Source organism: Sceloporus occidentalis, unplaced genomic scaffold (assembly GCF_023333645.1).
Source record: "Sceloporus occidentalis isolate IW3139 unplaced genomic scaffold, rSceOcc1.0.p SCAF_21, whole genome shotgun sequence".
Lineage (NCBI taxonomy): Eukaryota > Metazoa > Chordata > Lepidosauria > Squamata > Phrynosomatidae > Sceloporus > Sceloporus occidentalis.
In genome coordinates this window covers 3,083,879-3,097,856 of record NW_028317001.1, presented here as the reverse complement: position 1 = coordinate 3,097,856, position 13,978 = coordinate 3,083,879, and the positions used below count along the sequence as shown (strand labels likewise).

The 13,978-nt window shown below is 47.5% G+C and overlaps 1 protein-coding gene across 2 annotated transcripts; it reads right to left on the bottom strand.

Annotated features, from left to right (window-relative positions):
• Nucleotides 1-3,698: 3,698 nt before the first annotated feature.
• On the bottom strand, nt 3,699-8,034 carry UBC (ubiquitin C). 2 transcript variants are annotated; one of them, XM_089484200.1, is made up of 2 exons: nt 7,920-8,034; nt 3,699-6,140 (listed from the first exon to the last, which is right to left on the bottom strand). In XM_089484200.1, exon 2 carries the CDS (start codon nt 6,133-6,135, stop codon nt 3,850-3,852), a length of 2,286 nt encoding a protein of 761 aa, XP_089340326.1. In that variant the 5' UTR covers nt 6,136-6,140; nt 7,920-8,034; the 3' UTR covers nt 3,699-3,849. The 2 variants fall into 2 exon arrangements, with proteins under 2 accessions (XP_089340326.1, XP_089340328.1); XM_089484202.1 differs by lacking the exon at nt 7,920-8,034 and adding an exon at nt 7,662-7,911.
• Between the last annotated feature and the right edge of the window lie 5,944 nt (nt 8,035-13,978).

The following is a 13,978-nucleotide window of genomic DNA, read 5'->3' as shown; positions in this document are numbered from 1 at the left end:
GAGTAGCTAATACCCCAGAGGACAGGATCAAGATTCAAAATGACCTGAATAGACTAGAAAGCTGGGCCAAAGTTAACAAAATGGAATTCAACAGGGAGAAATGTAAGGTACTGCACTTAGGGCAGAAAAATAAAATGCACAGATATAGGATTATGGGAGACACCTGGCTGAACGAGAGACTTATACATGTGAAAGGGATCTAGGAGTCCAAGCGGACCACGGACATGAGTCAACAGTGCAATGCGGCAGCTAACAAGGCCAATGCGATTCTAGGCTGCATCAATAGAAGAATAGGGTCTAGTTCAAGGGAAGTCATAGTGCCACTCTATTCTGCGTTGGTCAGGCCCCACCTGGAATAATATTGTGTCCAGTTCTGGGCACCACAATTCAAAAAGGACATTGGGAAACTGGAGCCATGTGTCCAAAGGAGGGGGACTAAAATAGTGAAGGGTCTGGAAACCACGAAGCCCTATGAGGAAGGACTTAGGGAGCTGGGATGTTTAGCTTGGAGAAGAGAAGGTTAAGAGGGGATATGAGAGCCCTGTTTAAATATTTGAGGGGATGCCATACTGAGGAGGGAGCAAGCTTGTTTTCTGCTGCTCCAGAGACTAGGACCCAATGGAGCAATGGATGCAAGCTCCAGGACAAGAGATTCCAGCTCAACATTAGGAAGACCTTTCTGAGAGTAAGGGCTGTTCTACAGAGGAACACACTCCTTCCTCAGAGATTATAGTGGCGTCTCCTTCCTTAGAGGTCTTTAAGCAGAGGCTGGATGGCCATCTGCCAATGGGGATGCTTTGATTGAGAGTTCCTGCATGGCAGAATGGGGTTGGACTGGATGGCCCTTGGGGTCTCTTCCAACCCTCTGATTCTAGGTCATCCCAACCCTTGGCTATTTACACACCTACTTTAAATAATCCCATCTTCATGCAAACTGGCCATTGGAGGATTCATCCTTTGGAAAGACAGGCACACGTCTCCAGGGAAGTACCTGCAAGCCCTACCAGAAGCAAAGCTCTCTGAGCACATGCAAAGTACAGAGTCCCCGGAAAGTGAGATGTAGTCTCCATGCGCCGCACACTGGGAGATGCCAAGGGTGTTTGGGGAGTGTCCACATTCAAGGCTGCCATCCCTAGATAGATTTTTAAGCTCTGAAGGTGGGCTTCTTGCAAGGCACCATGATCCACAGCACTGGTGAGTTCACCTAGGACCAAGACTATAAGCTCATGTAGGGCAATGTTTTGGGGCCAGAACTATGGATTTTGATGTGACACGTGGATAAGTCGAAGGTAAGACTTAGAGCAGAGGTTCTCAAATGTTGATCCTTTGGATGTTTAGGACTTCCGCTCCCAGAATCCCTGACCCTTGACCCAAGTTGGCTGGGGCCTCTGGGAGCTGAAGTCCAAAACACCTGGAGGACCAAGGGTTGGGCATCACTGACATATCCTCCTTTAGCCAGAGCTCCTATGGAGGAAATCTTGGGTCCAGTTCTGAGTCCAGGAAGGATGCCAACAAGCTGGAAGACGTCCTGAGGAAGGCAACCAAGACGGAGAAAGGCCTGGAACATGAGGGACAAATCCATAGCCAGTTAAAATCCCACCCAGCCTTACTCAGAGTTTTAGCCCTCTCCCCATTTTCACATCCATTGCTTGCAATGTTTGGGCATGAAGCTAGAGGAGATCGGGGAGCTTTCCGAACAGAGAAGGAAAGAAGTGAGGAAGGAACTGGAGGCGTTTGGTACAAAGCATCCAGAAGAGGGCATTAAAACCACATTTTACGTTTTCAACAGCCCTTGAAAATGATTAAACCCAATTGCTGATCTATTGCTGCTAACTGGACCTTGGTTTACTATCAATAAGGCACATAAAACCCTTGTAATCCAAGGATGATCCCCTTCAGCCAGTGCCAAGAAAGGGACTCTTGATTCGGATTATGTAGGCTGCATCCGCACTGCAGAAATAACACACTTGGGCGCCACCACTGAAATGGTAACTCATTCACCCTCTGTATTTGTGGCTGTGATCAATGTCCTCTCTAGGAAGCTCTAGGTCTTCCAACATGACTATGTCCCAGAAGTCCTAGAGATGCCTAGAGGGAACACTCCCCTATTCATATTGTAGGTCTTCCAGCACAACTCTATGGCCAACTTCCACCTTTTGGGATGGCTTCTGATCCCATCTCTTCCCAATACCACCAAGGAACAGGGAACTTCAGTAGGACCAAAGGCAGGGAGGCCCCTTGGTTCCCCCCCATTTGGACTCCGGATGCCCATGCCACACTCGCTTCAGTCCTATAGGAAGCAACACATCCCTGGCCCAAGGGGATTGGGCAAGTCCCAACTGGCACTGCCAGCTGCTGCCCAAACCCTGGGGCAAAACACTCACCGCTGAAGCAGATGTCGCTTAGGATTTCTGCCCGCGTGGCAGGAAGGCAGGCTAAGCCACTTGGGTTGATCACATCCTGGATTGTTAAAGACTAAAACTGGAAACACCACTGGCCCTTGAACACAAGGCAATGGACCTCTAGGGAAAGACCAGAGCCTTGACCTCCCTGCCTTGCTCCTTTATGGAAACCCTCATGTCCAGACCTATGGCTACAAAGGTGCCACATCCCCTTTTGTGTGTGTGTCAAGTCTAAACCTTATTTGAGTGGTTAACTCAGGTTTAAGCAGCCTTGCAGAGGTAACATATGGCCATCTGTCAATGGGGATGCTTTGATATGGATTTCCTGCATGGCAGGGGGTTGGACTGGATGGCCCTTGAGGTCTCTTCCAACTCTATATGCTTCTTCACAGCCAAAACAAAGGAGAATTCAGAATGGGCCCAGTTGCCATTGCCTTGTACCCTTGCTGTTCTTTGCTACCTTGTATAACTTGGCACCCTTGGCATTTTTCTCTTGGGCCTCTCTGCTCCACCCAGCAGAAAGCCTCTTAAAAACAGGCCAGCCTTTATTTATAGGACCGACAAATATTCAGGTCACCTTTGGCATTAGAGCTTAGCTGAGCCAAGGCCAGGGGTCACATTGGAAGCTGTGACTAAACCACAAAGCGCCCTTTGGGGAAACAGCCCTCCCCTGCGCTCCAGACCAAAGGCCAGACAAAATGGTGGCCGTTTTGGCCAAGGGGCAAGAGAACTGCCACCACAGCAGCCTTTATGCTCCAAGGGCAGGAGAGACCATCCCTTTGATGGGAACCTCATGTGGATACACTCTTGTTACATTCTCTTTTGGGAATGTTACCATTTGTGTCCAGCAACATCTAGTTTCTTTGTACACCTCTCCATTGACACATGGCAAGATCCCTATGCACTTTTCAGCAACCTTTCTCATCCCCTGCATGCCACATTTCAGAGCCAGTTAACCCAGTATTATACCACTTCTGCTGCTTCCCAATTGCATTGCTTTACTGTTTGAGAAGTCTCCATTTTTATGGAGCATGATCATAGGCAGGAGAATGAATGGTATCAACCCTCAGATTCTGTAAGGGTTCAAGTTTGCATGTTTTAGATTAAGAGGAACATGCCAAACCCACAAAATCTACCTTAGGATATTGTTTGCAAGCTTGGTTCCGGTTACAGCTGAATAGTGCTTCGATTCCTTTCTTGGGACCCTCAGCTTCTATGGTATCTTCCCAAGGAACATTTCAGGAATTGTTCAGTTAAAACCTGTATCTTTTTCTAAACATCCACCAAGACCAGGGATCAATGTGCAACAGGAAACCTTTATTAGCATGTACACAAACAAGTCTAGAGGCTACAGAAACCTGCATTTACCTTACAATATTTAAGACATGGAACTTCTACAGTGCAAACAAATGCTATTTATTGGCAACTTGCAAGGTGTTCGTAGCATCTAACATCCACCCCTGAGACGCAGCACAAGATGGAGGGTGGACTCCTTCTGGATGTTGTAGTCGGACAGAGTGCGGCCATCTTCTAACTGTTTGCCTGCAAAGATCAGCCTCTGCTGGTCAGGGGGAATGCCTTCCTTGTCCTGGATCTTGGCCTTGACATTCTCAATGGTGTCACTTGGCTCAACTTCAAGAGTGATGGTTTTGCCAGTCAAGGTCTTCACAAAGATCTGCATGCCTCCCCTGAGACGCAGCACAAGATGGAGGGTGGATTCTTTCTGGATGTTGTAGTCAGACAGAGTGCGGCCATCTTCTAACTGTTTGCCTGCAAAAATCAGCCTCTGCTGGTCTGGAGGAATGCCTTCTTTGTCCTGGATCTTAGCCTTGACATTTTCAATGGTGTCGCTGGGTTCAACCTCCAGAGTGATGGTCTTGCCAGTCAAGGTCTTCACAAAGATCTGCATTCCTCCTCTCAAGCGGAGCACAAGATGGAGGGTGGACTCCTTCTGGATGTTGTAGTCGGACAAAGTGCGGCCATCTTCCAGCTGTTTGCCTGCAAAGATCAGCCTCTGCTGGTCAGGAGGAATGCCTTCCTTGTCCTGGATCTTAGCCTTCACATTCTCAATGGTGTCACTTGGCTCAACCTCCAAAGTGATGGTTTTGCCAGTCAGGGTCTTCACGAAAATCTGCATCCCTCCCCTCAAGCGAAGCACAAGATGGAGAGTAGACTCTTTCTGGATGTTATAGTCAGACAGAGTGCGGCCATCTTCCAGCTGCTTGCCTGCAAAGATCAACCTCTGCTGGTCAGGAGGAATGCCTTCCTTGTCCTGGATCTTGGCCTTGACATTCTCAATGGTGTCACTGGGCTCCACCTCCAAAGTGATGGTTTTGCCAGTCAAGGTCTTCACAAAGATCTGCATCCCTCCCCTCAAGCGAAGCACAAGATGGAGGGTAGACTCCTTCTGGATGTTGTAGTCGGAAAGGGTGCGGCCATCTTCTAGCTGTTTGCCTGCAAAGATTAACCTCTGCTGGTCTGGAGGAATGCCTTCTTTGTCTTGGATCTTAGCCTTGACATTCTCAATGGTGTCACTTGGTTCAACTTCAAGAGTGATGGTTTTGCCAGTCAAGGTCTTCACAAAGATCTGCATACCTCCCCTGAGACGCAGCACAAGATGGAGGGTGGACTCCTTCTGGATGTTATAGTCAGAGAGGGTGCGGCCGTCTTCTAGTTGTTTGCCAGCAAAGATCAGCCTCTGCTGGTCAGGGGGAATGCCTTCCTTGTCTTGGATTTTCGCTTTCACATTCTCAATGGTGTCACTGGGCTCCACTTCCAGGGTGATGGTTTTGCCAGTCAAGGTCTTCACAAAGATCTGCATGCCTCCCCTCAAGCGAAGCACAAGATGGAGGGTGGACTCTTTTTGGATGTTGTAGTCGGACAGAGTGCGGCCGTCTTCTAACTGTTTGCCTGCAAAAATCAGCCTCTGCTGGTCTGGAGGAATGCCTTCTTTGTCCTGGATCTTAGCCTTGACATTTTCAATGGTGTCGCTGGGTTCAACCTCCAGCGTGATGGTTTTGCCAGTCAAGGTCTTCACAAAGATCTGCATGCCTCCCCTGAGACGCAGCACAAGATGGAGGGTGGATTCTTTCTGGATGTTGTAGTCAGACAAAGTGCGGCCATCTTCCAGCTGCTTTCCGGCAAAGATCAACCTCTGCTGGTCTGGAGGAATGCCTTCTTTGTCCTGGATCTTAGCCTTGACATTTTCAATGGTGTCACTGGGCTCCACTTCAAGAGTGATGGTTTTGCCAGTCAGGGTCTTCACAAAGATCTGCATTCCTCCCCTGAGACGCAGCACAAGATGGAGGGTGGACTCTTTTTGGATGTTGTAGTCAGACAAAGTGCGGCCATCTTCCAGCTGCTTTCCGGCAAAGATCAGCCTCTGCTGGTCAGGAGGAATGCCTTCTTTGTCCTGGATCTTGGCCTTGACATTCTCAATGGTGTCACTTGGCTCAACTTCAAGAGTGATGGTCTTGCCAGTCAAGGTCTTCACAAAGATCTGCATTCCTCCCCTCAAGCGGAGCACAAGATGGAGGGTGGACTCCTTCTGGATGTTGTAGTCAGACAAAGTGCGGCCATCTTCCAGCTGTTTGCCTGCAAAGATCAGCCTCTGCTGGTCAGGGGGAATGCCCTCTTTGTCTTGGATCTTAGCCTTGACATTCTCAATGGTGTCACTGGGCTCCACCTCCAGAGTGATGGTTTTGCCAGTCAGGGTCTTCACAAAGATCTGCATTTTTACTGCAACGACACAACAGGAAAACAATCTGATCAGATCTAATTGCAATTCACAAGCATACACTGCATCAATGCAGACTATAAAGACACCAATGACACCTCCAGTGTCCCAGGCATCGTACAGCGGTTGCTGTGGAATGGCTACTCAGAGCTGCAAGCCTATGCGCTGTCAGCTGCCACTGAGTCAAAGGCAGCCTCCTGACCATGACTAAGTAAAGTGCCTCCCAGATCAGAGCCAACTCTGGGCAGGTTCCTGGCAGCAGTGATTTCAAAAGGAAAATTCCACAACAAACCCCTATTTATTAACTCTGCCCAGGGCTTTCTGGTGGCAAAGGGTGGAGGGGGGGGGGGGGGGCAAAGTTTGCTTGTTCGAATTTAGAGAATCACTGGAAAATACATGCCCAGAATAACTGCCCACCGGGGAAGACTTGCCCAGAGGGAATTATGGGCTTGTGGCATTAAGGCCACCCATTCCAATGGTTTGCAAACTCATTTAAATTATTTAGTAATGAAATGTTGCATGGAGTACAAAGCTAAATCTATTGTTGGTCTTCTTTCTGCAGGAAGTGGCAATGGGGCAGTTGCAGTGTTTTCCTCTTCCAAATTGGCCTGAAATTAATACTTCTGCCAGGTAAGAACCCTGCCAAATGCATGTCATGGACCAAGTTTGTTCCATGTTTCTTTCCAGAGGGCTCCAAAAGTAGGGAATCATTGGGCAATACTTGCCCATGGGGAAACACTGGGCAAGCGTTCAACGCTTCCCTATTGGCAAGCATTCCTTCTTGTTCCTTTATGGGCCTGTATTCTCCAACAATTCCCTTTGGGCAGGGACTGTCATTGGCTTTAATCATGCCCCCCCGTAAGTCAGTAAGTAGAGAAATCCCATGGGAGTTGTCCTTCCTCCAAGCGGCCAGCTTCACAGGGGAACGCTTGCCCATTGAGAACCATCAGAGAATACTTGCCCATAGGGAGACATTAGCGAAGGCTTGCCCATAGAGAAACACTAGTGGATACCTGCCCTTAGGGAATCATTGGAGAAGGCTTGCCCATAGGAAAGCCATGCTTCCCTATAGTGAATCATTGGGGAATACTTGTCTATATACAGAGAATAACAGAATGCTTCCCCATAGGGAAACACTTGTCCATAGAGAACCATTGCGGAATACTTGCCGGGCACTTTTCCCATAGGGAAACCATGCTTGCCCATAGAGATACATGGGAGAATGACTTGCCCATAGGGAAGCATTGGGGAACGCTTGCCCATAGAGACCCATTGGGCCTATATCCTCCAATGCTTCCCTTCAGCTACATCCAGTGGCTGCAGTTCCTTTAAGTGTCCACAGCGCTTTCCTTGGAGCCCTGCAGGGGGCGCCCTCGAACACCAGCCCCGTGACGTCACACTCCCCTCCCTCCCTCTTTCAACGAACCACCCACCATTTTGTTTCCTTTAAGCCCGCCTTTCGACTCCCGAGCCCATCATCCCCTTTCCCCCCTCGGTCTGCCTTCATGTCCGTTTTCTTTTACCTCACTGGCGGCCGAGGCGCCGCGTTCGCCCCCCCTCAGCCTCGCCGCCTAAAAAGCCGCCCCATCATCGCCGCCTCTGTCAAATAAAGGCCGCTAAGGGCCACCGTCCAAAGGCCGCCGCCGCCGCCGCCTCTTAAGTCCGCCATAATGGGCGTCCGTGACGCAGCCGTGAGGTAAAAAAGACCTTTAAAGCCTATCAAAAGCGACCCTCTTAACTCCCCTCAGGCCCCCGTTTCTCCTCCTGGTCCCAGGCCTTACCACTCCGTCAACGATCGCGGCCAAAAAGAGTAAAAATGATAGTCGTTTTGCCTCTTCGTCCTCCTCTAACGAACCGACACCGCTCGCACCTCGCTCGAAACTCTCCGCCCAACGTCCGCCCGCTCGTATTTATAGGCTGCCCTGAGGCGTGGCCCCGCCCCTGACGCCTCACTGCTGTACGCCTCCGCTAAAGAAAATAGTCCCCCGCTGAAACGGTCAAAAGTAATTTGAAATGTTCCCCTTCGCTCCTCAAGGGAGAGGGAACATAAAGAGACGCGGTTTGATTCGCCTTGCGAGGGTTTTTTGGTGGTTAAAAGGTAATGTTGAGGGGGGGCCGCGGAGGGATATGTCAAAAAGAAGGGCACAAAAGGGATTACAGTGAGGATGGAAGGCGGGCTTTAGGGCGCCACTCGGCGGTGATTGGTAGAGAGGAGAAATATCCGGCCTCTGATTGGCTCTCAGTGTTGGCAATCGACTGGAAAGCTCTGGAAGACTCTAGGATGGAAAAGGGCGGAGGTGGGACAGAGGGAAAGGAGCCCGGATGAGCTTCTCGTCGCTGATTGGTGCACCCTGACGTCACCCTGTTGCTAAGGCCCTCGGCCTGGGAGAAGATTTGGTCGTGGTGGGGGCAGTGTGACGTGTGCGCATGCGCAGCCACAAAAGTGTGAGGGAACATTGGTTCCCTTCAGAAACCATTTATTTATTTATTTACATTTATTATTATTTAATGTTAAACTGAAACCTTGTTTTCCCTTTGTAGAAAGCTCAGGGGCAAAATGGTTTTATTTCCCCTTAAAGGGAATACAGTGGCAAAGTTACAAACACAAACATGAAAATGAAATAAGAATTAAAGCCTGAAGAGAAGTAGAAATCATAGCAATAACAATAACATCGTAAATTGCCTTTTGGATTTAGTCCTAAACGTGGAATTGGGCAATAAAAAACACCCTCCTCTTGTAATATATGTGTTTATATTTATAAATTACATAATAATTTATATACACATACACATATGAATAATTATATGTACATATATGTATATACATATATACACATACATACGTATAATTATATGTACATATATGTATATACATATACATATATATATGTATATATATGGCTGAAGAGCGGGGTATAAGTAAATAAATATATATATATATATACACATGTGTGTGTGTGTATATATATATATATATACATATACACACAAACACACACACACATATATATATATACACATATATGTGTGTGTGTGTGTGTATATATATATATATATATATACACATTGTTTTGGAAAGAATACACACACACACACACATATATATATAGTATGTGTGTGTGTATATATACACACACATATACATACACGCACACATACTATGTATATGTATGTGTATATATTCAACATCCAAAACAATCTTCAAACGTCTAAAGAGTCCTCTACGGTTTGCAACAATTCCTTTAAAACGTTTTGTGGGCCCAAAGAAACGTGTCGCTTTGTCTTTCAGGAGGAGCGGAGGACGCGGCTTTTGCCGCCTCATCGGACAATTCCAGAATGGAGATGATTAACTCCAACAGAGCCTTTAAAACATATTTCCCATCCTCCGTCATCATCATCATCATCATCCTGAGGATTGTGAGTGTGACACAAACAGCAGCTGACTCTTGCAACGTTGGCAGAAAAACATGGCGCTCTCATGACCGGCTCAATTGCGTTTGAGCATTTCGGTTTCCCAGAAGGAACGAAAGGAAGAGAGCTGTTATGAAACAACCCATTACTTCGAAGGAAGGTTGGGTCTGTTTACAGGGAAACATATCAGGCAGCAAAACACATTTTAACATCGGTTGCCACCTAACCACACTTAATGCTTTTGAGCAATGGGTAGATACAGCGTTCCTTTGGCTTCTTTCGTTTGGGCAAAATCAACACGGCGTTTTTTCTGGGCCAAGGTCACCCGAGTTCGGATTACCTAACGCCAGCGAATTGAACTATAGACATGCCCAGGCAGATCTTTCTGGAACGGCTCTGACTCACTCGGCCGACTTGTTTGTTAAGCAGCCTGCGTTTGTAAAAAGAATGTGGGTTTCAGCAGAACTGAAGCGAGAGAAAGGGTCACGGATGACCTTTGGAAATGGAGTCGCGGGTTTAAAACCGGCAAACGGTCGCCAGCCACAGATGCTGGCGAAACGTCGGGAATAAGCTCTTCTAGTACATGGCCACAGAGCCCCGAAACACCCACAAAAAGCTATGGATGCCGGCCACGAAAGCCTTCAGCTTCACAACATGGTTCTTTTATCTTAATACCCTGCAATAGGATTTCCTAGGGTCAAAACCCACACCGTTGTTGTTGTTATTGGGGAAATATGTCCAGTTAAGGCTATACATACATGTGTGGCTTTGACATTTGTGGACTTGATTATGTGCGGGTTTGATTCCTATGTCCTCCCTAGAAATCTCTTAATGCCTCCAGCGCAACTCTGCCAGGGGTTGACCATAGAGTCAGGCTGGAGGACCTAGGGATTCCTAGACTTCTCTAGGCATTTGTAGGTCCTCCAGCTTCATTGTATTGACACATGTTGACTATAGGATTGCACTGGAGGACCTGGAGATTTCTAGAGAGGTGTTCTCATATATATATATATATATATATATATATATACACACACACACACACGCGCACACACATATATATTTAATTTGGGGTTTTCCCACATTCATGGAGGTCCTTCTCCCCGAACCCTGGCAAATGTATAGGGACCACTGTACCAGCTTTCTGGTTTCACAGAGATCGTCCCCAGGATTGCTGAAGGGTTTGGTGAAACCTGGAAACTTATATCGCACAACTACAACCAGCATTATATTGGTTAGCTTATATATATATACATATATACACACACACACACACACACACACAGTGGACCCTTGTTATACGCTGGGGTTTGGTTCCCGGATCCCCCATGGATAACAAAATCCGTGGATGCTCAAGCCCCATTAAATATAAAGACATAGCAACATGGTGTCCCTTATAAAAATTGAAAATCAAGGTTTGATATTTGAAATGTTTGAACATTTTCAAACCATGGATGCTTGAATCCGTGGATAAAAAATCCATGTATAAGAAGGGCCGACTGTATATACAGTATGGTTTAAATGGCTTTAGACATCTGTCATCGGGTCTTAGCTCCTTTTTCAAACCCATTTTTTCACTTCCCATGATCTAATGGTTGTGTAGAAAAGGGCATTTCGGCACCTGTGGCTTGTGACCTGGTTGTACGACAAGCAACACCTGCCGAAAACACACACCCTTTTCGGCCATTAAAGGCACACGAATCCTCTCCAGTTCTCAACCTGGCAGTTTTCCTCTTGACTTGTAGCCTTGGAAAATAAAAATACCCCTCTCTAGAACGTTCACTTAACATTTTCCCTTTCGTTTTCTGTCCCCTTCCATGCCAGACGATGCTAGCGTTTCGAATTACAGTCGCGTTGGATTCCCTTGTGCGCGTTTTCATTGTGGGCCGTCTCAAGATGGCTTCCTGCGGAAGCAGAAAAGCAGCACCGGCGAACAGAAAAGTTTCATGCTTCCCTCTGCCTGATTCCAATGCAGAAAGAGTCCTCTGCCAGGAAAAGCTCTCTCCATCTAAAGGAACAGGAGGTTGCAGGTTAATCCTTCTCCCATAGCCCCCTGTTCGTTTCCACAAAGCTGACCTACGCAGGAAAAGGTCTGGTGCTTTCTCAGGCGCCCTTTGGTATATATTTTTTCCTGCCCGGATGGCAAAATGGGCACCCGTCCCAGAAACCTTGTCCTGCTGAGTCATTTCCATGCAAGATACAAGCATGGGAGGTTGGGTGCGGGGAGAAAACAGCGCTGTTTTATTCCAGGCTTATCTTTACAAGTGTACTTTGAACCGTTCGCAGTTTCTGGACTGCTCCCCTTTCACCGTCTTCTCTCCTTGCTGATATCAAGATACGGCCTGATAAGAAACCAGGGACACGTAGCAAGGATATCTGGGCTGGACGAATGACCCTTGTAGGCAAGGGGTAGTAGTAGGCATTGCAAATGGGGTATATACCTTAGCAGGGTCTCTCTAGATCAGTCCTCTATGCTTCAATTACTTAAACAGGGCTATCCTATCGCCTCTTAACCTTCTCTTTTCCAGGCTAAACATACCCATCTCCCTAACTCTCTCTTCGTAAGGCGTGATTTCTAGACCCGTCTCCATTTTGTTCACCCTTCTCTGGACACGCTCCAGCCTCTCAACATGCTTTTCAAATTGTGGTGCCACAAAACAGAGCGCTACTATTACTTCCCTCGATCTAGACATTGTACTCCTACTGACGCAGCCTAGAATCGCATTGGCTTTTTCGGCTGCGGAATCACACCGTCGACACATCTATCCACGCCTCTATCGCCATCTGACATTAACCCTCTGCATTCCCACTTTCTCAAATGCTTTTAAAATGTCCCAGTTTCTCTCTCCTCCTCCCACATCCGCCTTTTGTCCCCATTGAAGGTAGGCCGCAAATGGGGTTTGATGGCCAAAAGTAGACTCACACAGCTGGAAGAGACCCCCAAGGGCCATCCAGTCCAGCTCCAGAAGACACCATCAAAGTAGCCACCCAGCCCCTGTTTGTTAGCCATCCAGACTCCAAAAAAGGGGGACCCCACCGCTCTCCTAGGCAGCGTTTTCCACCGCCAAACAGCTCTTTACTATCAGGATGGTCTTCCTAATGTTGAGGTGGAAGTAAGAGGGAAAGAAGAGGAAGGGTATCTTCTATTTGGGGGGCAAAATCTTGCCCTTCCCAGAAAGCTCTGGCCAGAGGAAGCTGCTGCAGACTTTCCATGCTTGTCCATTCTTCCTTATGGATAACTTCTGTTGAGCTCCTTTAGCTAAAGCTTCCCATCCTGACATCTTAGCATTGCCAACTTTGACCCCACTCTTGATGGTGCTTGTCTTTCGTCTGTGAAATGCTGGAGGGTAGGATAATATTAGACAACATGGTGGCAGTCTTTATGTGTATTGGGACAATTTGTACTCCTTTGCCCCCCAGCAAAGGGAACTGTAGTTTCGCAAGATATGGAGCCTTCTCCGTCGGAGAGCTCAGGCACCGCAACAAACTACGAATCCCAGCATTGAGCCATGACAGTTAAAGAGGATCATTTCGCAGTGCGGATGCAGACACAGGCATTGAATTGGGGTGTTTTTGACTTTTTCATGAGTCAAATTCTTAGGGGAACAAGCGTCTAACTTTTGGGGTGGCAAGAGAGGCAAGAATAAGGGGGAGGGGGTAAGGAGAAACAAGGAAGGAGATAAAAGCATGCTTTAAAATGAGGACTAGAAACTTTATGTTGGAAAGATGGTGGAGTGGAAGGAGAGGAGGAAGGTGAGGAGGTGACCTTTATTGCTGAGTACAAATGAAAGGCAAACATGTCTGACCAGCTTGGGGAGTGTTTCTAAGCTAGATTTGCTCAGCTGAGCAGCGCTGGGTGTGGGCTACAATCTTTCCATGCGCAGAATAAAGTGACTCATGTTGGAATTCACCTTCCGGGTGCATTTAGGGCGCTTTGAGAACCAGAATAACAGGAAGCGCTTTTGTCCGCCTCCCTTCCTAGCAGCTGAGACAAACTCAGAGTTGCCAGGTTAAGATTTGTACATTTTGATGTGCTTCGTATTCATCCCTTTCCCTTATAATTTGCATTTGCTACAGGCTTCGATTGAGGATGAGGCTGCGCTCCTGTGGGATTTGTTTTTTAACATGTAGAACTGTGAGGTGTGACATTTTCCTCTCTTGTCCAGTCCTTTTTCTTAAAAGGCATTCCTAATCTGAGCCATTGGACTCAGTGGGTGACTTTAGGCCTCCCTCAAAGGGTTGCTTTGGAAATAAAACACTGAGAAAGAGAGCCACATATACCATCTTGAGCTTATTGGAGGCAAAATGGACGTGAATGTTGTTGCTCCTGTTGTTGTTGTGCGCAAACTTGGCTTGAGTTTAATTTAGTGGCCACCTTTCCCTTTGCCGCTTCAACCACAAAGGTTGGAGATGTTCCCAGGCCGCGAGG